The 27,710-nt window shown below is 47.7% G+C and overlaps 2 protein-coding genes across 2 annotated transcripts in view; one reads left to right on the top strand and one right to left on the bottom strand.

The window, feature by feature from the left end:
- The window catches only part of LOC141077449 (uncharacterized), a gene marked incomplete at its 3' end in the record, with an annotated part of 66,398 nt that extends 64,820 nt beyond the window's left edge, over nt 1-1,578 (bottom strand). The window contains exons 1-2 of the mRNA XM_073564396.1: nt 1,509-1,578; nt 1,252-1,406 (exon numbers count right to left, since the gene is read on the bottom strand). Coding sequence (XP_073420497.1) covers nt 1,252-1,406; nt 1,509-1,578 — 225 coding nt within the window. The remainder of the gene's footprint in view (nt 1-1,251; nt 1,407-1,508) is intronic.
- The window catches only part of LOC141077448 (oocyte zinc finger protein XlCOF7.1-like), a 57,986-nt gene extending 30,949 nt beyond the window's left edge, over nt 1-27,037 (top strand). Inside the window, exons 2-6 of the mRNA XM_073564395.1 lie at nt 6,733-6,882; nt 7,008-7,187; nt 11,798-11,921; nt 12,005-12,102; nt 26,837-27,037. Coding sequence (XP_073420496.1) covers nt 6,805-6,882; nt 7,008-7,187; nt 11,798-11,921; nt 12,005-12,102; nt 26,837-27,037 — 681 coding nt within the window. The 5' untranslated portion in view covers nt 6,733-6,804. The remainder of the gene's footprint in view (nt 1-6,732; nt 6,883-7,007; nt 7,188-11,797; nt 11,922-12,004; nt 12,103-26,836) is intronic.
- The last annotated feature ends 673 nt before the right edge of the window (nt 27,038-27,710 follow it).

The raw sequence follows: 27,710 nt of genomic DNA, 5'->3' as shown, positions 1-27,710 counted from the left end.
GCTTTTGGCCTGAGGAGGGAGTGAAAAGTGTCAAAAAGTTTCTTGGGGTTGTTGGCTAGTGAGGAGATCAGGGTGGTGAAGTAGGTCTGTTTGGCAAGGTGAAGGGCAGCGTTATAGGTTCTTAACATAAATTTGAAGTGAAGTCTTCTGGTGTGCGGGTTTTTCTCCATAGGCGTTCAGCACTCCTGGAGCATCGCTGGAGAAGTTGAGTTTGCGATGTGAGCCAGGGCTGTTTTACTCTGTGTTTGGAGGTTCTGAGGGTGAGGGGAGCTACTTGGTCAAGGGTGCTTCTAAGAGTGTCATTGTAGTGATGAACAGCCAGATTAGGACAGGAAAGAGAGGAGATTGGGGACAGAGATGAATGTAGGGAATCTGAAAGTGTCTGAGGGTTAATAGCTTGTAGATTTCTGACTGTGTGGTAGGTAGGAATGAGCTGGGGTGGGCGAGGATTTGTGAGCGTGAAGGAGAGAATGTTGTGGTCAGAGAGTGGAAGCGGTGAGTTGTTTAGGTGGGAGATTGAACAGAGCCGGCAGAAGACCAGATCAAGGGTGTTACCGTCCTTATGTGTCTCAGAGGTTGAAAGCTGTGAGAGGCCTAGAGAGGTGGTTAGTGATAGAAGCTGGGATGCAGATGTGGAATTAGGGCTGTTAATGGGGATGTTGAAGTCTCCCAGGATGAGGGTTGGTAGTTCTGAGGACATGAAGTGTGGCAGCCAGGCTGAAAAGTGGTCAAGGAAGTGGGTGGGTGAGCCTGGGGGCCGGTATATGACCGCTACCCTGAGGGAGAGGGGGCGGAAGAGCCTGATGGTGTGCAAATCTCTCCGTCATAGCCCACACTAATGCCAACAATTCGAGCTTGAAGGAAAAGTAGTTGTCCGGGTTGCGCTCGGAATCGTGAAGGGACTGACTAGCATAGGCAATCACCCTCCTTCCCATCCTGGACCTGTGACAACACAGCCTCAAGTCCGTGCAAGAGTCCGTCGGTGCGGAGAATGAACAGTATAGAGAAGTCCGCATAGGACAGTACCGCAGCTTCGGTCAGCGCTTTCTTCAAGTCACGAAAAGCCTTCTCCTGCCTTTCCTCCCAACAGATGGATTAACCCATCACATTCGGGAGTACCCCTTTCAGAAGCTTGAGCAGAGGTTGTACCACATGGTCAAAGTTCTTCACGAAGCGACGATAGTACCCCGTCAGTCCCAGGAACGCTCAGACATCTTTTACGGTCTCTGTGGTCGGCCAATCCTAAATTACCTTGATTTCCTCCCATGACTGCTTCACTCCTTCAGATGAAACAACATGACCTAGGTACTCTATCTGGGTCTGGAACAAGTGGCATTGCTGTGGTTTCACCTTCAGTCCATACTTCTGCAGACAGCTCAGCAATTGCTCTAGTCTCCGCAGGTGATCTTCAAATGAGGCAGCATATAATATGATGTCATCCAGGTAAATGAGTGTGGCTTCAAAGTTCAAATCACCTAGGCACCTCTCCAGCAGTTGTTGGAACGTACCAGGGGCATTGGCCAGGCCAAATGGCATCCTTTTGAATTCAAAGAGGCCCATAGGTAGTATAAAGGCCATTTTTGCCTGGTCCTTCTCCGATATGTACACTAGCCATTAGCCACTGGCGAGATCCAGCTTCGAGAAAAATTTGGCTTTCCCCAATACAGACAGAGATTCCTCAATCCGGAGTAGAGGGTATGAATCCCTCACGGTGCAGGCATTGAGTTTACAGTAGTCTACACAGAACCTTAGTGTCCCGTCCTTCTTTCGCACCAGCACAATGGGGATGCCCACGGACTTTGGCTCTCCCTGATGACGCCCGCCTGTAGCATCTGACCGAAGATCTCTCTTACTTCCTGATATAACTGAGGGGGAAACTGCCAATAACATTCTTGAATGGGTGCCGTATCCCCCGTTGGTGTTTTGTGGGTAATCGCTGTAGTGCAGCCAAAGTCATCGTCATGTTTCGCGAACATGGATTGGTATCGCCGCAGTAACTCTTCCACTTGTTGTACCTTGGTGGGGGTGAGTTCAGATAGTTTGGCACACATCTGTTCCAGTATGCGTCGACCCTCCTGGATGTATTGAGGTTCGGCTGTCGGAGAAGTGGTGACCTTTACCGACCACAGGTTTTCTGGATTTACTGCCAACTGTATGGTCTGTGGATGTATAATTTCTTGAGGTTATTCCCACTACCAGTGCCACTTCACCCCTGTGTGGAAGGACAAATTCCTGATCTGTCAAATTAACGCAGCATACAGGAACCGTCCCTTCACGCACCATGGCCAGTGTCCGGGCCGCTAAGAGTCCTGCAGGCAATTGTTACAGAGGGTTCCAACTGTACTTCTACCCCCTCTAGTGGGGCATGTGCTCGGACTGACAGTCAGTATGATCTGTCCTGGTGGTAGGGTGAGTTTAGTGGAGGCCGGCACAACCACTTTTTCTAATGTTTCCCCTGACTAGAGGCCTCCCTAAGCTTGAGCTGTACGAATTAACCATTGAAACACTTGTCACTGGGGGGTATGCGGACTCCACTGTTTCAGAGACAAATGAGAAGGTTCATCGATGAGCAGTTTTCCAAACTCTTTCAGGATATTCATCCCCAGGGTGACGCTTCCCCCAGTGTCAGCACTATACCCTTCCGTCCAAGATCTTTCCCTCACAAGGAGACCTGCATCCACACCACCCATGCGACCGGGATGGGCAAGTGGTTTGCCGCTGTCAGCTTCACTACCGGGCCCCACTCAGGCCGGAGAGGCTCTGGGAAGTGTCATCGGAAATACCCTTCAGGCATGGCATCGTGGTCACTTGGAACCCAGTATCTACCAGGCAAAGCACGGCTCGACCATCTAACTCGGCCCAGACCAACAGCCACGTAGACCCCAGATTTGTGGGACTTTCACTACTCCTTCCTTTCCATTCTGGTTCCGGGCGACATCCCCCAGGCTCGGAGCCCTCTAGTTTAACGGACGGTGCGGCCGGGACCCGTTCCTCCGTGGACGTTCCCTGGCCATATGTCCCACTTCTCCGTAGTTATAGCAAGCGAAGGGCCTCTGCCGGCGGAACCTTCTGGCATCGTTACGGGCTTCTGTTTCACTTTGGCCCCCGGCTGCATACTGACCGATTTCAACTTTCTCCTTCACTTGAGCCAGTAACCCTTGAATATTCAACAGCTCCTTTCTCATCTCTTCAACCCATTGGGGTTCAGCAACAGTCTTTACTGCTCTGCTGCATCACACCTCTGGACCTTCCTTACTGGGACTGTCACCCCCTGCTCCTGTTCACGTAAGCGGGCCTCTTTTCCTATGTCCGCAAAAGTGATACGAGAGTCCGCCCGTACCTGCTCTCTGAGTCTGCTTGGTCAGAGCATCCCGCAGCCAGTCACCAACAAGTCATGCAACACGACATCTGCTGACCCTATCACCACTCAGTCCTTTCTAACAATGGTGGTGTGTAACTCTTGCAGCACATTCATATACTGTGTAACTGTCTCCCCCTCTCTTTGCATGCGGCTAAACAGGCGAGTCCTAAGTTCTCCTATGTGAGTGGGGTCCCCATGGGTCACCTCTAAAATTTGGAGAACTTTGGTAAAACATATCACGATCTCGGGGGGTATGCAGCTTCACAGAGTCTCTAGCCTCTCCATCCAAAGCCTTAATGGCCACCTCGGCCTTGAGTGCAGGGCTCATAGGGTGCATTCTCATCATACCCCTCGTGCGCTCCGTCCAACTCCACAACATAGTATTGGACCCCGTATATTTAGGCAACTTACTCAGCATGGCCCCCCAGGGAGATACTGGTTCTGGGCCCAGCCGCCTGTTCTGCGGCCTCTGTGCAATTGGACTGCATTCTGCCGACTACGCCAAATGTAAGAGGGCACTGGAAATGAGGTTCGTTGGATGCAGTGAAGAGCCGGAGGCAGAGAAGGGGTTAGCAGGGTTTACTACAACAGGTTATTGTGGTACAAGGAATACTCCGCGCAGGGAGATGAAATCAACAGTGGGAAAACGCGGGAACACTGAGCACAACTACAAGATTTGCACAAAAACACAATATTTGGAATAAAGGTGTACGAAAAAGAGAGAACTTATCGCTTGCAGTTCTTGTTGTGGAGAGGCTGGAATATCTACCGCCGGCATCGTAAATCATCTACAATGTCTCTGACCCTGTTGCGGAGGGACGAAAAGTACTGTCTCCCGACCGTGCCCATGTATCCGGGCTCACTGGGCTTGAGTGCGTTGGAATGTAGAAACAGTCTCTTTTGTTGATTCCTCTGGAATGACGCAGTACACAAACAGCATGCATGCTTGCAGGCTGCAGCAGCATGCAAACCTCTGAACTAGTCGCTAGGAACAGAGCGAGTCAGATTGTCTTTCACTGAGAGCGGGAATGAGCCGTCCAGTAAAGGAAGGTCTGGGGACAGCTCAGTAAGGACATAGTCAGTGGGTACGTCAAACCGCTGGGGAATAGCTGATGAGGAATTAGCAGTCGGAGCAGTGGGGAAGGAGTCATCCTTCTCCTTCTCCTGTCGCCGTTCCCGACAATTCTCCCCTGTTCCCTCGCTCAGCCCCTTCTATCTCCCCCACGCCCCCTGCTGTCCAGTGCAAAGGTCCTCCCCACTCAAAGTAATCGTCCCTCAGCAACAGTGGTGACAGTCCCGATAGTTCCGGCCCCAAAGTGTACCGAGAACCGCTGACTCTGCCCTGGCTCATCTTCTTAAATAAGTATAGTAGTAACTAGGCCGCCAAATACTTGGGGGGCGGAGGAACATTCTGCCAAACTCTGTCACACCTTCTTAGGCTGGTTTCACATTTGCGTTTTTTAGCGCTGGAAAAAAACGCATATGTGCGCATGCGTTTTTTCCCCTATATTTAACATGGGTGCGCATACCTGCGCGCTGGTAAGCGCATGTATGCGATTTTCATGCGCTGCGTTTTTTTGGGGTGTGCGTTTGTATTTTCCAGACGCAGCATGTTGCATTTTTTGGCCCTGCAAAAAAGCGCATGCGCACATATGCGCACGTTTTGCGCTAAAAATGGCCATTATAGCCTATGGATGCGCATATGTGCGCACTGGCATGCTCATGTATGCGTTTTTTTGCACATGCGTTTTTTTTTTGTTAACCATGGAATTTAGGGGTTTAGGTTAGAGTTAGGGTTAGTTAAGGGGGTTTAGGGTTAGGGTCAGGGTTAGGGTTGGGGTTTGGGTCAGGGTTAGGGTTAAGTATGGTTTGGTTAAGGGTTAGGGTCAGGGTTAGGGTCAGGGTTAGGGTTAAGTATGGTTTGGTTAAGGGTTAGGGTCAGGGTTAGGGTCAGGGTTAGGGTCAGGGTTAGGCTTAAGTATGGTTTGGTTAAGGGTTAGGGTCAGGGTTAGGGTCAGGGTTAGGGTTAAGTATGGTTTGGTTAAGGGTTAGGGTCAGGGTTAGGGTTAAGTATGGTTTGGGTAAGGGTTAGGGTCAGGGTTAGGGTCAGGGTTAGGGTTAGTTAGGGTTTAGGGTTTGGGTTAGGGTTAAGTATGATTTGGTTAAGGGTCAGGGTTAGGGTTAGGGTCAGGGTTAGGGTTAGTTAGGGTTTGGGTTAGGGTTAAGTATGATTTGGTTAAGGGTTAGGGTCAGGGTTAGGGTCAGGGTTAGGGTTAGTAAAGTCATGGTTTGGGTTAGTGTGAGGGGCCACCTAATGTTGGAAAAAAACGCAAACGCGGTAAAAACGCATAAAAACGCTGCGTTTTTTTCATGCATGCTCATAAAAATGCTTGAAAAAAACGCAGCAGTTGTATGCTTTTGTATGCGTTTTTTCAATGCGTTTTTTTGCGGGAAAAACGCGCTGCAAAAAAAAGCAAGTGTGAAACTAGCCTTAGATGCCATGTTTGCTTTTCACATCAGCAAGTGGTTATACTGCTAGGGTTTTTGTTGCAGCCGCTCCTGTGCTGTCCCTGCAGTGTACATCTATGTTATGGGGCCCAAAAGAGTTAATTTGTAAAAAAAAAATTTTCACTTGTTAAAATACAATAATATGTCTTCTGCTTTTTTAATTTTTTTTCTCTCATTTTTACAAGAATTGTTGGAGCCAATTTTTCTTTTGAAACATTTTAATATCGGCTTTTTCTGGTGTTTTTCTTGTAATATAGGAAAGCCTAAGGCCAGAAATAAACCCCATAAATCACTGTACATGGAGACTTTGGGATCAGATCATTTCTGTCTGTGTTGATTGTGGAAACTAAAAATATTTTCTTAATTAAAGCCTCAAACTTCTGTGTGTGACTCAGAGCTGAGATCTAACGGGATAGAAGATTCCAGTGCGGGGAAGACGGGAAACCTTCATATAGACGGCCGGTGGGGATGGAGTCAGTGACCGACTCTGGCCAAATCTGTCTCTAGAGCCGCAGTAGAAGATGAAGATGTCGTCCTCATCATGAAGGAGTTATTTCTCATGTCGCGTGTAATGAATATCTCCTGCAGTATTGCTAATGCCGATTCCAGTGTCGGTAATGAGAGGAGAATTAGCGTTATGGAAGATGAGTCTATGAGGAACGTGTTCAGCTGCCGACTCTGAGGAGGAAACTGCTTGTTGTCTGTGGCCTAAATATATAGGTTTTATTAGTAGATGTCAGGGGAGAAAACTAAACCCTGTAAGATAATAAATCTCCTCATATGTTTCCCTTATTATCTCCAGTAATTGTATTATTACACAGGATTCTTATGATGTTACATCGGATCATCTTCTTCTCATTCAGGTCTCTACAATATCGGATCCTCTCAGTGAAGATCTTCTACAGAAGAGAATTTTCCTGATTTACCCATCAAGGATGGATATGGACAGAGACAAGATGGCGGAGAGGATGTTACACCTCACCCTAGAGATCCTCTTCCGTCTCACTGGAGAGGTGAGAGATTCTGATGACGTCACATTACATCATTCTTATCTATGGGAATAACAGATGGACAGAACTGGAGAGGTGAGGGCTCTGAAAATGTCTGTAGTGAGATTAATGTGTCTCTCCATTACCAGGATTACACAGTGGTGAAGAAGACCTCTAGTGATTGCTGTCAGGACCCTGTGTCTGAGGGATGGGGAAGACCCCTGAGCCCAATCACGGGGTCTGCACCTCACCCTCTGATCCATGAGGACATCAGTGACCTGAAGATCCTAGACCTCATCTACAAGATGATTGAGCTGCTGACTGGAGAGGTGACACTGCTGGGACATTATTATTATTATTTATTTATAAAGCACCATTGGTTCCATGGTGCTGTACATGAGAAGGGGTTCCATACAAATTACAGATATCACTTACAGTAAGCAAACTATCAATGAGAGACTGATACAGAGGGGAAAGGACCCTGTCCTTTCGGGCTTACATGCTACAGGATGGTGGGGAAGGAGACAGTAGTTTGGGGGGGTTGCAGCAGCTCCAGTGATGGTGACGCGGTAGCTCCAGTAGTGGTGAGGAGGCAGCGGGGATGATTGCAGGCTGTAGGCTTTCCTGAAGAGGTGGGTTGTCAGATTCCGTAAGAAGGATCCGAGTGTGGATAATAGCCGGACGTGTTGGGGCAGGGAATTCCAGAGGATGGGTGCTATTCGGGGGAAGTTTTGGAGGCGGTTGGGTGAGGAGCGAATAAGTGTGAAGGAGAGAAGGAGGTCTTGGGAGGACCAGAAATTACGTGATGGAAGGTATCAGGAGATTAGTTCAGAGATGTATGGCGGAGACAGGTTATAGATGGGCTTGTAGGTCAGTATTAGTAATTTGAATTGGATACGCTGAGGGAATGGGAGCCAGTCAAGAGATTTGCAGAGGGGAGAAGCGGGGGAGTAGCGAGGAGAGAGATGAATTAGTCAGGCACAGAGTTAAGGATGGACTGGAGAGGTTGCAAGGGTGTTAGCAGGGAAGCGACAGAAAAGGATGTTGCAATAGTCGAGGCGGGAGACGATGAGGGCATGCACAAGTAGTTTAGTAGATTGAGGGTTGAGGAAGGGACGGATTCTGGAAATATTTTTGAGCTGGAGGCGAAAGGAGGTGGAGAGAGCTTGGATGTGCGGTTTGAAGAAAAGGGTTGAGTCAAGGGTTATTCCAAGGCAGCGGACCTCCAGTAGTGGGGAAAGTGTGATGTTGTCAATTGTTATAGAAAGGTCGGTTAAGGAAGATCTGTGAGATGGGGGGAATGATGATTAGTTCAGATTTGTCCACGTTGAGTTTGAGGAAGCGAGAGGAGAAGGAGGATATAGGTGATAGATACTCCGGGATTCTGGAGAGCAGAGAGGTGATGTCTGGGCCAGAGAGGTAGATCTGAGTATCATCAGCATAAAGGTGGTACTGGAATCTGTGGGACTTTACGAGTTGCCCCAGGCCAAGTGTATAGATTGAGAAGAGTAGGGGTCCTAGAACAGAGCCTTGGAGGACTCCCAACAGAGAGAGGGTGGGATGAGGAGGTAGTGTGGGAGTGAGAGACCCTGAATGTGCAGTTGGAAAGGTATGAGGAAATCCAGGATAGGGCGAGGTCTTTGATGCCGAAGGAGGAGAGGATCTGTAGTAGGAGGCAGTGGTCAACTGTGTTGAAAGCAGAGGACAGGTCTAGAAAGAGGAGTATAGAGTATTGTCCGTTAGCTTTTGCTGTAAGTAGGTCTTTGGTAATTTTTGTCAGGGCTGTCTCAGTGGATTGATGGTGGTGGAAGCCAGATTTTAGATTGTCAAAGAGCAAGTTAGATAAGAGGTGGGAGGAAAGTTCAGCGTGGACATGCTGCTCCAGGAGTTTAGAAGCGAATGGGAGCAGCGATATTGGGCGATAGCTGGACGTGGCTGTTGGGTCGAGGGTTGGCTTTTTAAGGATAGGCGTGATTGTGGCATGTTTGAAAGCAGAAGGGAAGGTACCAGAAGTTAGTGATAGGTTGAAGAGGTGGGTTAGGGATGGGATAAGTGTGGTGGTGAGGTTGGGGTGGAGGTGGGATGGCAATAGGGTCAAGTGCACAAGTGGTGAGGTGTGATTTGGAGAGAAGATGAGCAAGCTCCCCTTCAGTGATGTTAGATAGGGAGGTTATGGGGTTTGGGCATTGGTCTGGTGTGCAAAAGGGTTGTGGTGGTTAAGCAATAAAGACTTGCCGTGTTTGGTCTATCTTGTTTTTGAAGTGTGCGGCAAAGTCCTCTGCAGAGATGAGGGAAGTCGGAGGAGGCAGTGGTGGGCGGAGGAGGGAGTTAAAAGTATTGAACAACTGTTTGGGATTGTGGGATAAGGAAGATACAAGGGATGTAAAGTAGGCCTGTTTAGCAGAGGTGAGGGCAGATTTGAATGCAAGTGTTGCTTGTTTTAGTGCAGTGAAGTCGTCTTGCGAATGTGTTTTCTTCCAGCATCGTTCTGTAATTCTGGATGCTTGCCGAAGCTTTTTAGTGGTGTTATTGTGCCAGGGTTGTCTATTGATTCGTCGCACTCTGTTATGCATGACAGGGGCGACTGAGTCCATGGCTGATGCAAGAGTAGCATTGTAGAAAGTAGTTGCAGTGTCTGTGTCGTGGAGCGAAGATATGGAGGACAGTGGTAGAATAGAGTCAGAGAGTGTGCGAGTGTCTAGATGTGAGGTTTGTGCGGGGGTGCGCATGCTGCTGGACATGGGTGACAGGTGGAGAACAGGGATGAGAAAGTGCGTAGATGGTGGTCAGATAGAGGGAGAGGGGAGGTGGTGAAGTTAGAAAGAGAGCAGAGGCGGGTGAAGACCACGTTTAATGTATGTATGTCCGTCTGTGCGGGTTGCTGAGGAGGACCACTGAGTAAGTCCAAAAGATGAAGTAAGGGACAGGAGTTTGGAGGCTGATGAATGGTGGGTGTCAATGGGGATGTTGAAGTCACCCATGATGATGGTGGGAATGTCAGCAGAGAGAAAGTGAAGGAGCCAGGTGGATAATTGGTCAATGAAGGCATTGGTCGGGCCTGGAGGTCGGTATATGATGGCCACTTGGAGGTTGGAGGGAGAGTAGATGCAGACAGAGTGGACTTCAAAAGAGGGGAGGATAAGGGAGGGTAGAGGTGGGATTGGGTTGAAGGTGCAATTGGAAGAAAGGAGAAGGCCCACTCCTCCAGCATGTCTGTTGCCAGGGCGAGGAGTGTGGGTGAAGTGGAAGCCGCCGTAACACAGCTCAGCAGGGGAGGCTGTGTCGGAGGGTGTCAGCCATGTTTCGGTGAGGCCAAGGAAGGAAAAATTATGAGAGGTAAAGAGGTCGTGAATCACATGGAGTTTATTGCAGACGGAGCGGGCATTCCAGAGTGATCCAGAGAGTGGGAGCATGGTGGTGGGCGTCAAGGGCACGGATTTGAGGTGGGAAAGATTTCTGGTGTTTGTGTTGGTTTGGGAACGATAGAAGGGGGTAATAATGGGAGGTGTGGGTTGTGGGGGTCCAGGGTTGGGAGATATGTCGCCAGCAGTGAGGAGAAGCAGAAAGAGGGAGAGCATGTGGGAGAAGGAGGGTGGGTGGCTTGTTTTGTATTTTATTAGGAGAGCTCTGAGGTCGAGGAGCAGGCCAGCAGAGGAGGTCAGGTGGGGAGGCCAGAGGGAAGAAGAGATTATTATTTGGTTAGCGGGTGCTGGGGTTTGTGGATATCGAAGGAGAGTGAGTAGTAGTGGAGCCAAAACTGTTAGTGCGTATGTCAGCATGGTGAGAGTAATTTAGAAGGCAAAAGAAATTTAGAACATGTAAACGCAGTGGTTAGTCGTACCTTCTGGTCACTTCAGGCTCATTTCAGATGTTATCCTTAGAAGACATCCTTGGAATAACAGACCGAGGTCAGGCAGACCTCTTAAGCCCCCGTCACACACAGCGAGATCGCTAGCGAGGTCGCTGCTGAGTCACAAGTTTTGTGACGCAACAGCGATCTCATCAGCAATCTCGCTGTGTGTGACGTATCAGCGACCGCCCACCACCATTTATCGCTGATCGTGCTCGAATGCCCTGGACATTTTTTTGATCGTTAGTCTCCCGCTGGCCAGCACGCATCGCTGCATGTGGCAGCATGAGACGATCGATCAGCGAGCTGGTATCCAAGGTAAACCGTGGGTAACAAGTGCGCGTGTCGCTTAGTTACCCGCTGTGTACCTTGCATACTGGCTCCCAGCGCCAGCACGCTGGTATCCAAGGTACACAGCGGGTAACTAAGCAACGAGCATGCTTGTTACCCGAGTCGTCGCTGGTCTTGATCGCTGATGAGATCTGCTTGTTTGGCAGCTCACCAGCGATCATATAGCAGCACACCAGCGATCCCGACAAGGTCATATCGTTGTCGGGATCGCTGGTGCATCGCTATGTGTGATGGGGGCTTTAGTCTGAATTTATACTAAACAGCATATGAAAGGGCCCAGGTGTGATCTGAAAGGAAGGAGCAGTAGGGGGACTGGATGCAGACACAGGAGATGATTAATTAGAAGTAACAAGAGGAAATGCTAAGGGAGATAGTATTGCAGCCAGAACACATACCATTGATAGCAGACAGATTCAGAGGTGATTGGGGTTCAGGAAAGATGTGTGATGATGGTATTGCAATCAGAACACATACCATTGATAGCAGACAGATTCAGGGGTGATTGGGGTTCAGGAAAGATGTGTGATGATGGTATTGCAGCCAGAACACATACCTGTGGATGAAGCAGATCGATTGTCAGAGTGATAGTAATAATAATGAAGCATCTATAGCAGGGAGTCATTTTCAGGCATATTTCAGTTGTTAGCCTTAGAACGACATCCTTGGAATGACAGACCGACATTATACAGTAACACTATTAAGGGATCAGGAGGATGACGGTATCATTGTATGTGTCAGGTTCCTATAAGGTGTCAGGATGTCGCTGTCTATTTCTCCATGGAGGAGTGGAAGTATTTAGAAGGACACAGAGATCTCTACAACGACGTCATAATGGAGGTTCACCAGCTCCTCACATCACCAGGTAATAGACAGGACTAAATACACACGGCCTATAATTATCTGTATGTAGAGAATGAATTCAGTCCCTGTATGTGTTTCCTCCAGATCTATCCAGTAAGAGGACAACACCAGAGAGATGTCCCCGTCCTCTTCTTCCACAGGACTGTAACCAAGAAGATCCCAGTGCTCTTCAGGATCATCAGGTAGATGGAGATAAGGTGTCAGGAGATCTCCTCTATGATGTGTAGACAGCTGTGAAGGTCTTGTGCTCAGTCTTGTTTTATCCATGATGATTTAATGAGAACGGTGGAGATGGCAGGATTACAGCTGACACTGACATGGAAATTTGATTGATTAGGTAGATATACCCTCGTGCGTGCTGTGGCCTGTCCTAATTAGACAGAGTCTTATTGAGCGCTCAAGGAAGGAAAGATGCCACACCTAGTTAGCAGCAATCCATTCCAGCAAAACTCTGGAAGTTTATTGAATATACTTGGTTTTATCAGTTCGTACAAAGGAGTGGTTACTCATTAACATAAAGGCTGAACTTCTTATCTAATTCGTCAGTTTAAATACATGTACATATATGGGTGTCCGACCTGAGGTGATTTAAGAATCAGATTATTTACTGCCCCTTGTCTTACAATGTCAGCAATGTTCAGATATTGGCTGGTACATCTGGCCTTACTTCCTCTTCTGTATGTCTGGGACAAATGTCACAAGACAATGCTATCATGAGTTAACATCAGCTCCCCAGGCCCTGGCTCATGGGGTTAGGTCATCTTTAGCAACTGATTATAAAGTTCAGGACAGCTGTGACTATATCTAGGCGCATATGAATGAGTATATAGAGTATATAAGTATATAGCCTATAGCAGGCAAGTGAAATCTAGATGAAATACATATACATATATATTTCCATAACAATCCCCCCTTAGATATCACTTGCCCTAAAGTCCTGCTCCTGGCCCAAAGCGCTGCAAGTCTTTTATGCTGCCAGTGGTTTGACGCACGCCTAGCGCATACATCCTCCTCTGTACAGACTTTCGCAAATGGGCGGTCAGGAGATCTGTCCCTAACGGGGGTTTTGTGCAATGTAATCAAAGTCTCTTAGTTAGCAGTCTATGCAGTCAGTGCATGTGTATTCTCTATCAGGTAGGTAATTTATTCAGTCAGGTAGGTCATCCACGGCATCATTCCAGCTCAGGTGTATCTTCTGGTATGAAGGCCTTTTCCTGCAATGCGGTGCGTGGATTCAGGTGGGGGTTTTCCTTCCAGGTTGGCGGCGTCAGCACTTGGAGAAGGGCCATCAAATCTGGGATCGAGTGCTTCTCTTTACGGACTTTTTCCACCAACACTCAGCAGTCTCCTGACCTCAGGGTGTGCATACCAGGCACCGAATCTGGACCTGGCAATGAAGGAGAAAACTCGAGAATGGACATTAGAAAGATTCTTGATAAATTCAATTACACATGCAGACAAAGTATCATTTTGCATAGTCAACTGCTAAGTAAAGAATACCCCTAACATGGGGGGTAGACCCAAATCAAGTTTCATATTGGTGACAGCTTTTTCTGAGCCTATGGGAGTGTCTAATGTCAGGGTTTGTCTGTCTCTTGGGCAAATTTTTTAGCATGCTGCTCTTGAATGTCCCACCTAGTCTATGGTGTAGGATGGGGTGGGAAGTGTGTGTAGGCCTAAATCTAACCCTACTGCTGATCAGATCTCTTGTGTCAGGTTTTCTGTGTATGTGGGTCCCTGATCACTTGCTATTGCTTCTGGAACCCCCATATCTGCACACTATTTTTGAGGGTAGCTTCTTTGCAGTAGTCTTCGCCAACCGGATCCTTACTGGGAAGTCTTCAGGCCAGATGATGTGGGGGAACTTTTCCCGCTTGTCCGATGTTGAATTTGTCCGAGGCCAAACAGCTGCTGGGAATTTGGCTGTTAAGGTGAGAGTCCAGTCAATCAGGTCATTCATCTGTGTCGTCAGTTCTGTGCGGGGGCCATGTGCCCATTGAACCGCCGTAGGGTACACACTTTGAGGTAGACTGGGTCTGTCTTGAGGTAGACGTCTTGAGGTAGACATGTTTGAGGTAGACAGGTTTCTTGGAGCCCAGTGCTTTTGCCCTACAGCATCCAGCTTTCCTTCTCTTTCCGAGTCTGATCATGCTACTTCTTGTACAGGCTTCGGGAAGTCATTTTGTCAGGCTTTCTCGTCTTCAGTCGTCTTGTAGTAGCCGTCCGACTCTACGACCTCTCCCATTTTCCATATTGTCTTCCTCTTGGCTGCTTCTTTGGCTGCCACGTCTGCTGTTGATGCCCCGTGTCTCTACTGTGTTCAGGTTTCCGTGTGCCTTGACCTTCAACACTCCCACCACTTTTAGTAGTTGAAGAGCGTCCAGCAGGTCTCTGATGGCTCCATGATGCTTCATGGCCGATCCGCTTACTGTGATGAAGTCTCTTGCAGCCCAGATGGGTCTGAAGTCGGGTGCCATGTCATGCGAGTACCTGGAAGTTTTGTTCCTTGCAATGTGGCAGACCTTTCGTCAGCTCTACCAGTTCCGCTTCTTGGGCTGACAAACTTCTGGACCATAGGATGTCTTGATGGCTGGTCACTGCACATCCCGTGTGGAACCTTCTTTCATCATCTGCAAAACTGGAGCCATCTACAGTATCTTGCAGACTTTTCATCTGAGGGTCCGTAACCGCATCACCCCTTGGAAGTGGGAGTAGAGACAGGTAACGGCTGAGAGCACTGAAAAGTGGTGGAGAGCAGCCTTGTCAGGAGGGCGTGTGCTGCAGATATTGTTTTCATGCAGGAGGGCCCCCCCTTGCAACTGGATCCAGACCGGCTGAGAGGTAGTCTAGAGGCCTCTGGTTTTCCTCGGCGGGTCTGTTTTAGGCCAGTAGCATGACCTTCTCCATCCTTGTCCTTCCTTTTCTGTTCGGCACAGACGGGATGGCTTCTCATAGTCAGGGAGGCCTAGAGCTGGCGCAGAGACTATGAAGTCTTTCAGTTTCCTGTACGAGATGAAGGCTGCAATGCGTTGATGCAATTGTGCAGAGGCTGCATTAAGCCTGGAGCACCAGGGATCCAAGTTCTGCAGTACGAGACTGGACCAAGGAAGGCCTGCATCTTCGGAGTTGTTGAGGGAGCCATCTTCTCCTCCGCGGTCTTCCGGTCATCTGTCAAGTGTTTCATGTAGTGGGCGATACGGTGTCTTCAGGAACTTGCTTTTTGACACCACTGGACTCTGTTTCGCAGAACTTACGTTGCTGCTCCGTCAGGCAGAGTAGAGGAGACATGGAAAGCGCTGTGCAGGTAGCGATGTCGATGACTTCTGCATGCTCCGCAATCCAGTTGACGGGGATGGAGGACAATGCTCTGGCGAGCTGTGAAAGGCTGTTCCGGGCCCTCTTGGGCATCACTGTCCATTTGTTTCGCACCCCCCTTGTGCGTTTTCAGGAACTGGTCGTCCAGGTGGGGGGGGGACATTGAGGAGAGCTTCAGGCAGATCCATTGCCATGAGCACCGTTGCTGTGGCTGGCACATTTGTCAGCAGAGTGTGCAGATCTGGCACAACTGGGGTTTCAAACACGGTTGCTTTGTTCACAGCCCTCAGGTTATGCACCATTCAACCCAGTCTGGTTCTCCTTTCACAGTCTTCCTCTTGATTGAGAAAAGCTGGGACTGCATGATGATTCCCATGAGTGAGGCGGCTCAATCTGGCCTTGCTCTTCACAGTGCCGTGAGTGACTCCCATCTTCTGGCAGAGGGCCAGCAGGAAAACAAGCCGTTATACTGGTGACCTCTTCATCAGAGATGACGTCCAGCTGAGCTTTCTTGCTCTCACAGGGGGTCTCTTTGCTGGGGCGTCTTCTTTACCAGCCTGCAGCAGTTCCTTTCACCCAGCTTGATCTCAGGTCAGCTTTTGTTAACCAGTTTGAGGAGCTAAGTGGTTGTCTTCCAGTCCAGGGCCTGGATTAACTTCAGGGAGCACCTTCAGAATCTTGTCCAAGATGATCCTCTGGCGCTGGAGCTGGAAGCAGTGCAGCCATCTCACGGAGCGGGTGTGGTCCCTCTGGGTTGAGAGTTTTCCTGGCCCATGCCAAAGTTCTTAGGCCATTTCTTGAACCGCAGTTCCACTTAGACCTCCAGTTGGTCAGAGGCAGTTTGGCTCTGGGTGATGAGCAGCGGATGCTGGGCCTTCTGAGCGTCCGGGGTTCCAGACTTGAGTGACACCCACACTGGCACAACTTGAAGTCTCCCTTGGACCATAGGCTTCCGGGTGCTATGTCCAGCACCTCCTTGGGTAGACCTGAACCGGTTGTTCGAGCGAGGCTCTTGTAGGGCCACCAGCATGGGCATGATTGATTCTTCCTGGGCCTGGGGTGGAGAGGAGGTCAAGGTCACATTTTCATGGGACACTTTGGTCACCTTCAGTTCATGCAGTAGGTCTGCTCTCATCAGGTGTGGTGGGCAGGTCTCCACCATAAACTGGAACGGGATGGAGTGTCCTGGCTGTGTCCACATGCTCAGGGTCTTGCAAGCTGGGGAACGTCTGTCTTGACCTGCAGTCCCTATATAAGACACACAGTGCTCTGATAGACTGGTGGGGTCGGGGATTTTCACTTCTGACTGCACCAGTGTCCACAAGGAAAAATATGACAGCCCCCAGTGATTTGAGGTATTGGGTCCGCTGACGGGGTTTCACATGTCAGGGGCGTGACGTCTGGCGGACCTGGTTTGCTTCTGTCCTATGGACAGGGTTCTTCATTGTCTTCTGTGTTTCTTTCTTGGCCTATTCCTCCGCGGGATGACCTGGGTTCCTGGGGTGCTGTGCACTGGTTCCAGAAATGGCCAAGGTTGCCACAGTTGAAACACTTGCTAGCTCTCCTGACTCTGTGTGATAGTTGCTCCTTCACGTCAGTGGCCACCACAGGAGGGCCTGTCCTCTGCACTCCTGGGAGGGACTCAATTCTTCTGGCTACTGCGAGCAGGACATCTACTGCTATTGTCCTGTACTCAGGCCTGGCCACTATCAATAGTTTCTTGATTGGTTTTCTTAGTCCATGCACAAAGGCTTGTGCCAACATTTGTCCGTGTATCTGATCATGAATAGTGAAGCCTTAAATTTGGAATACTTGCCTCACTCTGCCATGAAACTCGTGTACAGACTCTGTCTCGGCCTGGCTCATGTTATGCATGCTGAGTGCTTGTCTGGCTTTGGCCCACTCTCTGAGCTGTTCAATTAGCTTTGATCCTGATTCCCAGGAATGCACATCTAATTCTGATGGAAGCTTGAAGTGTTCCTTCATGATTGGCCAGAGTGTTTCACCTGCTTTTATCTCCATTATGGACCAGAGATCACTCCAGGTTGCAGCATATGTCTGCTGGCTCTGCTGCATTCTTCGGTAAAATGGCATTGGGTCCATATCTGGGTTTGGCAGATTTCTTAGAATACTGAACACCTGACTAGGGGTGAAGGGCACATAGTGTAAGAGTTCTGGCTCTATCTGCCTCTGCCTACTTGGTGTCTGTGAGTTTCTCCTAGTACTATGAAGCATAATCTCCTCTTCATGTTCATCAGAGGAGGAACTGTGCCATTGTGTGGGTAGTACTCCCCCCTTCTGAGACTGCAGCTCCGTGTTAGACTTAGCAGGTGCAGTCTCTGATGGCACACACCTCCCTTCTGCTAGCTGTTGTATAGGGAGGGCACCTGTTTTGTTATGTGTGGGGAGTGATTCACTTTCTTCTCCCGGTGTCATAGCTGTCTCTTTAGAGAGGGTGCCTTGTGGAAATAGGGACACCTCATTGTCTGGATCTGGCACTGGGCCAGCTGGTGACGATGAACTGAGAGGTGGGTGGGGGAGAGAGGAGCAGGGGAGGGTGGAGGAGAGATTTGGAATAGGAGGAGAGTGGGGAGGAGACAAAAGAGGAGGAGAAAGTGGAGATGAGGGGGATGAGAGATGATGTTGGTGATGATGGTGGAGAGGGAGGAGAGATGAGAGAGAGAAGGGGGAGAGATAGGTGGAGATGAATAAGATAGAGGAGGGAGAGAGAGATATGGTGAGGGAGGATGAGGTATAGGAGGAGAAATAGATGAGAGAGGGGAGTTGGGAGTGAGAATAGCGGAGATAGAGGGAAGAGAGAGGTGAGAGAGATGGGAGGAGGGAAGAGTGGGGAGAGAGGAGATGGTGGGGGGAGCGACCTGCTGCCCCCCTTCTGCCATCACAGAAGGCATGCTTAGATCTGTGGTACCTCTCAGACGGCACAGATTAGAATGCCGCTGAAAACACTTTTTCTCTACACGTAAAAAAAACAATCCTTTCCTGTTCACACTATCTGTTAGCACCTTCTACGCTGTAAAATCCGCTGTCACTTTAAGAAATGCAGACGGCAATTACTAGCTACTTCCCTTTTTCCTTTCAATACATCATGCCATGCTACAGCTTTAAAGGAAACTGTTCTTGCAAAACCACATACTATGTCTGTTTTAAAAACTGAAAAAAGTGATCAAAACTTTAAAAACTTTGCAACCCCTTTTAACTTGCTTAAAAAGGAATGAAAAACAAAACAAAAATATTTAGTAAAAAATTTCAAAAGTAGTGGACACAAAATGGAAAATCAAAATTGACAAGAGAACACAGGAATAACCAAAAGCAGGCAAAATTTCTGTTATAAACAAAATAAAGGAAAAGGAAAAATGTCTGAGAAGTGAAAATCAAAAAGACTGAAAACAAAACTCAAAAATGGAAAAACCCAAAAGAAAAAGAGAAAAATGATCAGGGAGTAAAAGATTTTTAAAAGGAAAAACAAATCAAAAAGTTGATAAAACTTAGAAACCACTTCGAAAAAATCAAAGATCGATGCAAGTACACTTCCAACAATATAAAAAGTGTGCTGACTGCAGAACACACACACTTCCCTTTTTTCTGCCTGCGTCTCTCAGTGAAATCTTCTGAGAACAATGGAAGAGAGAGAAAAAGAAAACCTAACGGAGACTGCAGTGATATACTCAAAAAGACCCAACTTTCACGAAAATGCTCACACTACAGTAACAATAATCTCCACCAAAAATGCAAGATAAAGCATAAAATAGGGAAAAGCAGAGTACAAATATGACAATATGAAAAAAATATATATATATTTCAGGGGCACACCCTGTAGGCAAAAGAGGAAGTGTACAATAAAAAAGGAAAAACTTTATCTCCTTCAGATCTTTGTGGAGAAGTGCAGTGGAAAAAACAGGTTGATGCACATATAGACGTCTGGGTAGAGATCGAAGCCCTTGTTTTGTGACACGTATGTCAAACAGCTGCTGGTAACCCATAACTGCTAACCACACTAGGTGCACTACGCTTGGTGACCCGGGAATGTTTACCACGCTGTTTCGGACGTCCTGGCTGGCTCGTCCATAACAGGAATGTGATAAATCCCACGAAACTGCCACCACCTGATACCTGGGCCGGCTTCTCCTGTCCTTCCCTGTGACCAGGTGTGTTGGTGGCAATTTGTCAAGTGGTTTGGCTTGCAATATTTCCCCTAAGCTAACACCACCGCGTGCCTGGCGTGGGCGCTGTTGTCCATTCCTATGCACAGGTGTTTATTGTGATAGCTTGATGTGAGATTCGCCTTGTGATAACTCTGTAAGACCCCACCACCTGTCCCTGGGCAAGGCTTCTCCTGTCCTTCCCCTGTGTCCAGGTGTATTTGTGAGGACCTATCTGAGCGAGTCAAACTACCCTGTTATCAGTTTCCCAGCAGCCACAAGCACAAATCAGTCACCGTGTTTCCACCAGCTCTCTCCCGGATCAAAACACACAGGACCACAGCAGACACTTAGCTTATCCCAGGGTTTGGATAAGGGTGGACTTTTTTACACTACCTTGGTTTGGTGACCACACTGACCGGCTAGAGTTGCTGACCCGGACTGGGCACAGGGAACATTCAGGTAAGATAACTAGATTTTCTTACCTTACTTATGGAATTGCGCAAATCTCCGTTCCCATGAGCCAAGGCCTTGGCCGGCACCTCTGTCCTCTCCGGTCAGCAGGATCCCCTTGCGTTTTCGTCCACAGCCTCGCGTCTGGGCGCCAATTGGCATGGAAATTTGATTGATTAGGTAGATATACCCTCGTGCGTGCTGTGGCTGAGTCTTATTGAGCGCTCAAGGAATGAAAGACGCCACACCTAGTTAGCAGCAATCCATTCCAGCAAAACTCTGGAAGTTTATTGAATATACTTGGTTTTATCAGTTCGTACAAAGGAGTGGTTACTCATTAACATAAAGGCTGAACTTCTTATCTAATTGGTCAGTTTAAATACATGTACATATATGGGTGTCCGACCTGAGGTGATTTAAGAATCAGATGATTTACTGCCCCTTGTCTTACAATGTCAGCAATGTTCAGATATCGGCTGGCACATCTGGCCTTACTTCCTCTTCTGTATGTCTGGGACAAATGTCACAAGATAATGCTATCATGAGATAACATCAGCTCCCCAGGCCCTGGCTCATGGGGTTAGGTCATCATTAGCAACTGATTATAAAGTTCAGGACAGCTGTGATTATATCTAGGTGCACATGAATGAGTATATAGCGTATATGTTGTAAGTATATAGCATATAGCCTACAGCAGGCAAGTGAGATCTAGATGAAATACATATACAGTTGTGGCCAAAAGTATTGACACCCCTGCAATTCTGTCAGATAATACTCAGTTTCTTCCTGAAAATGATTGCAAACACAAATTCTTTGGTATATTATCTTCATTTAATTTGTCTTAAATGAAAAAACACAAAAAGAATTGTCCTAAAGCCAAATTGGATATAATTCCACACCAAACATAAAAAAGAGGGTGGACAAAAGTATTGGCACTGTTAGAAAAATCACGTGATGCTTCTCTAATTTGTGTAATTAACAGCACCTGTAACTTACCTGTGGCACCTAACAGGTGTTGGCAATAACTAAATCACACTTGCAGCCAGTTGACATGGATTAAAGTTGACTCAACCTCTGTCCTGTGTCCTTGTGTGTACCACATTGAGCATGGAGAAAAGAAAGAAGACCAAAGAACTGTCTGAGGACTTGAGAAACCAAATTGTGAGGAAGCATGAGCAATCTCAAGGCTACAAGTCCATCTCCAAAGACCTGAATGTTCCTGTGTCTACCGTGCGCAGTGTCATCAAGAAGTTTAAAGCCCATGGCACTGTGGCTAACCTTCCTAGATGTGGATGGAAAAGAAAAATAGACAAGAGATTTCAACGCAAGATTGTGTGGATGTTGGATAAAGAACCTCGACTAACATCCAAACAAGTTCAAGGTGCCCTGCAGTCCGAGGGTACAACAGTGTCAACCCGTACTATCCGTTGGCGTCTGAATGAAAAGGGACTGTATGGTAGGAGACCCAGGAAGACCCCACTTCTTACCCCGAGACATAAAAAAGCCAGGCTTGAGTTTGCCAAAACTTACCTGAAAAAGCCTAAAACGTTTTGGAAGAATGTTCTCTGGTCAGATGAGACAAAAGTACAGCTTTTTGGGCAAAGGCATCAACATAGAGTTTACAGGAGAAAAAAAGAGGCATTCAAAGAAAAGAACACGGTCCCTACAGTCAAACATGGCGAAGGTTCCCTGATGTTTTGGGGTTGCTTTGCTGCCTCTGGCACTGGACTGCTTGACCGTGTGCATGGCATTATGAAGTCTGAAGACTACCAACAAATTTTGCAGCATAATGTAGGGCCCAGTGTGAGAAAGCTGGGTCTCCCTCAGAGGTCATGGGTCTTCCAGCAGGACAATGACCCAAAACACACTTCAAAAAGCACTAGAAAATGGTTTGAGAGAAAGCACTGGAGACTTCTAAGGTGGCCAGCAATGAGTCCAGACCTAAATCCCATAGAACACCTGTGGAGAGATCTAAAAATGGCAGTTTGGAGAAGGCACCCTTCAAATATCAGGGACCTGGAGCAGTTTGCCAAAGAAGAATGGTCTAAAATTCCAGCAGAGCATTGTAAGAAACTCATTGATGGTTACCGGAAGCGGTTGGTCGCAGTTATTTTGGCTAAAGGTTGTGCAACCAAGTATTAGTCTGAGGGTGCCAATACTTTTGTCTGGCCCATTTTTGGAGTTTTGTGTGAAATGATCAATGTTTTGCTTTTTGCTTCATTCTCTTTTGTGTTTTTTCATTTAAGAAAAATTGAATGAAGATAATACCAAAGAATTTGTGTTTGCAATCATTTTCAGGAAGAAACTGAGTATTATCTGACAGAATTGCAGGGGTGTCAATACTTTTGACCACAACTGTACATATATCTTTCCATAACAACACCAGTGACCGGAGATAAACTTTTTACCTCCGATCACAGCTGAGCGGTCATGCTGTGTTCTGACAGTGTGGGAACCGCGGCTCTGTGACCGGCGGAGATGTTTACCGCCAATCAGAAGTGCTACACCGGTGTTTACCACACTGCCACACAGCTTGGGAAACACCGGCTTTTGTGTTGTGCATTTTCCGCTATATTCTGTGATTAAATCAGCAAATATTGCAAATTCGGCGATCGTGGGCCGAGCATTGAAATATTCGCTCATCTCTCGCCATAATACTGTGTGAGGTGCTGTGGGGCCGTCATACTGTGTGGGAGACCTCATACTGAGCTACATGGCCACACAGGAGAACAATTTCCTTGTGATGAGTCAGATAGAAAGTGAGAAATCCAGGCCTTTGGTCTATCTGATTGCCGTCCTCCTGAATTGATATGGTGTTGTGTGCCAGGAGGGAGACATCAGATAGTACGTTCTGAAGGAAAGCAAAGATATAATGGCAGTAAGAATTCGGATTCCAGGCAGGGAGCATAGCGGAGACACAGAGCAGGAAGAGGTCATTAGCTCAGGTTTGCTGCACTATTGTGGCTTATAGTAAAGGTTATGTACCGCCGCATGTCACCGGAAAGTTCCTGACTGCATAACGCAGAAGAAGCATTCATAAAGTGTTGTGCCTGCCATCTGATGTATATACTTCTCATCAAGGTCTTGTTAAGTAAAGGAAAGTCTATTTTTGAACTTTGGTCTCCCTCATTCATCTCCATACTATCTGGTCTGGGCCTACAACGACAGCAGCAATCTGTGGAGTCGGGAGTTATGACTCTGCCAAATATATCTGTTCGGGCGGTGTAGAAAATTGCTTTGGAAAGGCTTCTGGGATCGACTTTGAGATTGCCCCTTGCAGACCTGGGGGGCTGGACCCTCATCTGACCTTGTACTCCATGGGCACACCGCTGGTGAAGGTTCCGTGTCTGCCTGCTGCACGCGCCATCTTCCTACTCTGTGGTGACGTCACCGCTACCCGGTGTTCGGGCGGTGTGGAGATTTCCTTCTGAACAGCATCTGCGTCCTGCCTTAGGCTTGCCCCTTGCTGACCGGGGTGTTTTGCCCTCCTCTGCTCAAGTTAAGGCAGGGCACATCGTTGGTGAAGTTCCTGTGGAGGACTGCTGCGGGCGCCATCTTCCTCCACCTTCAGTGATGTCCCCAGGCGCGACCAATCAGCGACGCAGGATTTCCGTTACAGACAGACAGAATTAGACGATTATATAAATAGATATATATATATATATATATATATATATGTTATATATAGCTGACCCGTGGAAGCGCTGTTAGGCCGTCGTCAGAGTTTACTCGCTCCTTTCTTCAGCCTCCCGGCCATGAAGTTTTAAACTTTTGCTACAAATAAACTACGGACTTTCAATATGGATCAGTGGGTGCTGCAGTCCTTACTTTCTTTGATGGTGAAATTATATATATCTAATATATAAAGCTCAAGTGTGTATGTATGTATGTGTGTATGTCCGGGATAGGCATCTGCACCGTCGCAGCTACAGCCACAAAATTTGGCACAGTCACACGTCTGGACCCCGAGAGTGTCCTAAGCTATGTTGTGAGGCGAAATTTTAACCCTGCACGTTCCAATTCACCAAACAATTTTGCCCCTATCTACATACTGGAGAAAAAGTGTGTGCACGTCAAGCCCCGCCCCTCATTATGATGTCATAATGGTTGCCATGGCGACGCTGATGTCGTCATAGGTTACAAGCCCCGCCGCTCATTATGTCATAATGGTTGACTATGGGATGGAGGATGTGTGATGGGTATATGGGCACTGGACTATGGGATGGTGGATATGTATGACGGGTATATGGGCATGGGACTATGGGATGGAGAATATGTATGGTGGGTATATGGGCACGTGACTATGGGATGGAGGATATGTGATGGGTATATGGGCACGGGACTATGGGATGAAGGATGTGTGATGGGTATATGGGCACTCGACTATGGGATGGCGAATATGTATGATGGGTATATGGGCATGGGACTATGGGATGGAGAATATATATGATGGGTATATGGGCATGGGACTATGGGATGGAGGATGTGTAATGGGCATGGGACTATGGGATGGAGGATACATATGATGGGTATATGGGCACGGGACTATGGGATGGAGGATGTGTAATGGGTATATGGGCATGGGACTATGGGATGGAGGATATGAATGACTAGTATATGGGCACAGGCCTATGGGATCGTGGATATGAATGACTGGTATATGGGCACAGGCCTATGGGATCGTGGATATGAATGACTGGTATATGGGCACGGGACTATGGGATGGAGGATATGTATGATGGGTATATGGGCACGGGACTATGTGATTGAGGATGTGTGATGGGTATATGGGCATGGGACTATGAGATGAAGGATGTGTGATGGGTATATGGGCACTCGACTATGGGATGGCGAATATGTATGATGGGTATATGGGCATGGGACTATGGGATGGAGGATGTGTAATGGGTATATGGGCACGGGACTATGGGATGGAGGATATGTATGATGGGTATATGGGGACAGGCCTATGCGATCGTGGATATGAATGACTGGTATATGGGCATGGGACTATGGGATGGAGGACATGTATGATGGGTATATGGGCACGGGGCTATGGGATGGAGGATATGTATGATGGGTATATGGGCACGGGACTATGGGATGGAGGATATGTATGATGGGTATATGGGCATGGGACTATGAGATGAAGAATGTGTGATGGGTATATGGGCACTCGACTATGGGATGGCGAATATGTATGATGGGTATATGGGCACTCGACTATGGGATGGCGAATATGTATGATGGGTATATGGGCATGGGACTATGAGATGGAGGATATGTGGTGGGTATTTGGGCACTGGACTATGGGATGGCGGATATGTATGACGGGTATATGGGCATGGGACTATGGGATGGAGGATATGTATGATGGGTATATGGGCACGGGACTATGGGATGGAGGATATGTGATGGGTATATGGACACGGGACTATGGGATGAAGGATGTGTGATGGGTATATGGGCACTCGACTATGGGATGGCGAATATGTATGATGGGTATATGGGCATGGGACTATGGGATGGAGAATATGTATGATGGGTATATGGGCATGGGACTATGAGATGGAGGATGTGTGATGGGTATATGGGCACTGGACTATGGGATGGAGGATGTGTAATGGGTATATGGGCACGGGACTATGGGATGGAGGATATGTATGATGGGTATATGGGCACAGGCCTATGGGATCGTGGATATGAATGACTGGTATATGGGCATGGGACTATGGGATGGAGGACATGTATGATGGGTATATGGGCTCGGGGCTATGGGATGGAGGATATGTATGATGGGTATATGGGCACGGGACTATGGGATGGAGGATATGTATGATGGGTATATGGGCATGAGACTATGAGATGAAGAATGTGTGATGGGTATATGGGCACACGACTATGGGATGGCGAATATGTATGATGGGTATATGGGCACGGGACTATGGGATTGAGGATGTGTGATGGGTATATGGGCATGGGACTATGGGATGGAGAATATGTATGATGGGTATATGGGCACGGGACTATGGGATGGAGGATGTGTGATGGGTATATGGGCACAGGACTATGGGATGGAGAATATGTATGATGGGTATATGGGCGCGGGACTATGGGATGGAGGATGTGTGATGGGTATATGGACACTCGACTATGGGATGGCGAATATGTATGATGGGTATATGGGCACGGGACTATGGGATTGAGGATGTGTGATGGGTATATGGGCATGGGACTATGGGATGGAGGATGTGTGATGGGTATATGGGCATGGGACTATGGGATGGAGGATATATATGATGGGTATATGGGCACTCGACTATGGGATGGAGGATATGTATGATGGGTATATGGGCATGGGACTATGGGATGGAGGATATATATGATGGGTATATGGGCACGGGACTATGGGATGGAGGATGTGTGATGGGTATATGGGCACGGGACTATGGGATGGCGGATATGTATGATGGGTATATGGGCATGGTTCTGTGGGATGGAGGATAATTATAATTTGCTATAACTAACCACAGTTAGTTACTATGCCCGGGCAGCGCTGGGCTCTTCAGCTAGTGTGTGTGTGTGTATATAGATAGAGAGAGATATATATATAATGTGTGTGTATGTATATATATGTCTATTAGAATCCCTGCACACATACACTTAAGGAGTATTTGCTTATTAGTGAAATTTATTGAAAGCAAGTGCTCTTATAGTGATTGCGACAGAATGACGTTTCGGTCATTCAAGACCTTGATCACATAAGTCGCCTTGAACAATGTAGTGGTTCATGAAGGATGTGGTCCTTGTGATCAAAAATAGGGACAGCGAGTATGCCCGTAGTAGTTCTGAACTAAGGGCTGTCCTGAATCTCATACTATTTATATTTGGCAGAGTCATATCTCCCGACTCTGCAGATTGCTGCTGTCATTGTATTATTACACAGGATTCTTATGATGTTACATCGGATGATCTTCTTCTCATTCAGGTCTCTACAATATCGGAGCCTCTCAGTGAAGATCTTCTACAAAAGAGAATTTTCCTGATTTACCCATCAAGGATGGATATGGACAGAGACAAGATGGCGGAGAGGATGTTACACCTCACCCTAGAGATCCTCTTCCGTCTCACTGGAGAGGTGAGAGATTCTGATGACGTCACATTACATCATTCTTATCTATGGGAATAACAGATGGACAGAACTGGAGAGGTGAGGACTCTGGAAATGTCTGGAGTGAGATTTATTAATGTGTCTCTCCATAACCAGGATTACACAGTGGTGAAGAAGACCTCTAGTGATCGCTGTCAGGACCCTGTGTCTGAGGGATGGGGAAGACTCCTGAGCCCAATCACGGGGCCTCCACCTCACCCCCTGATCCATGAGGACATCAATGACCAGAAGATCCTAGAACTCATCTACAAGATGATTGAGCTGCTGACTGGAGAGGTGACACTGCTGGGAATGCTGGGACATTATACTGTAACACTATGAAGGGATCGGGGGATGACGGTATCATTGTATGTGTCAGGTTCCTATAAGGTGTCAGGATGTCGCTGTCTATTTCTCCATGGAGGAGTGGGAGTATTTAGAAGGACACAGAGATCTGTACAAGAACGTCATAATGGAGGTTCCCCAGCCCCTCACATCACCAGGTAATAGACAGGACTAAATACACACGGCCTATAATTATCTGTATGTAGAGAATGAATTCAGTCCCTGTATGTGTTTCCTCCAGATCTATCCAGTAACAGGACAACACCAGAGAGATGTCCCCGTCCTCTTCTTCCACAGGACTGTAACCAAGAAGATCCCAGTGCTCCTCAGGATCATCAGGTAGATGGAGAGAAGGTGTCAGGAGATC

This window comes from Dendrobates tinctorius, unplaced genomic scaffold (assembly GCF_039654945.1).
Source record: "Dendrobates tinctorius isolate UK_male_01 unplaced genomic scaffold, ASM3965494v1 ptg000452l, whole genome shotgun sequence".
NCBI classification, from domain to species: Eukaryota; Metazoa; Chordata; class Amphibia; order Anura; family Dendrobatidae; genus Dendrobates; species Dendrobates tinctorius.
This window is presented reverse-complemented; position numbering and strand designations above follow the sequence as displayed.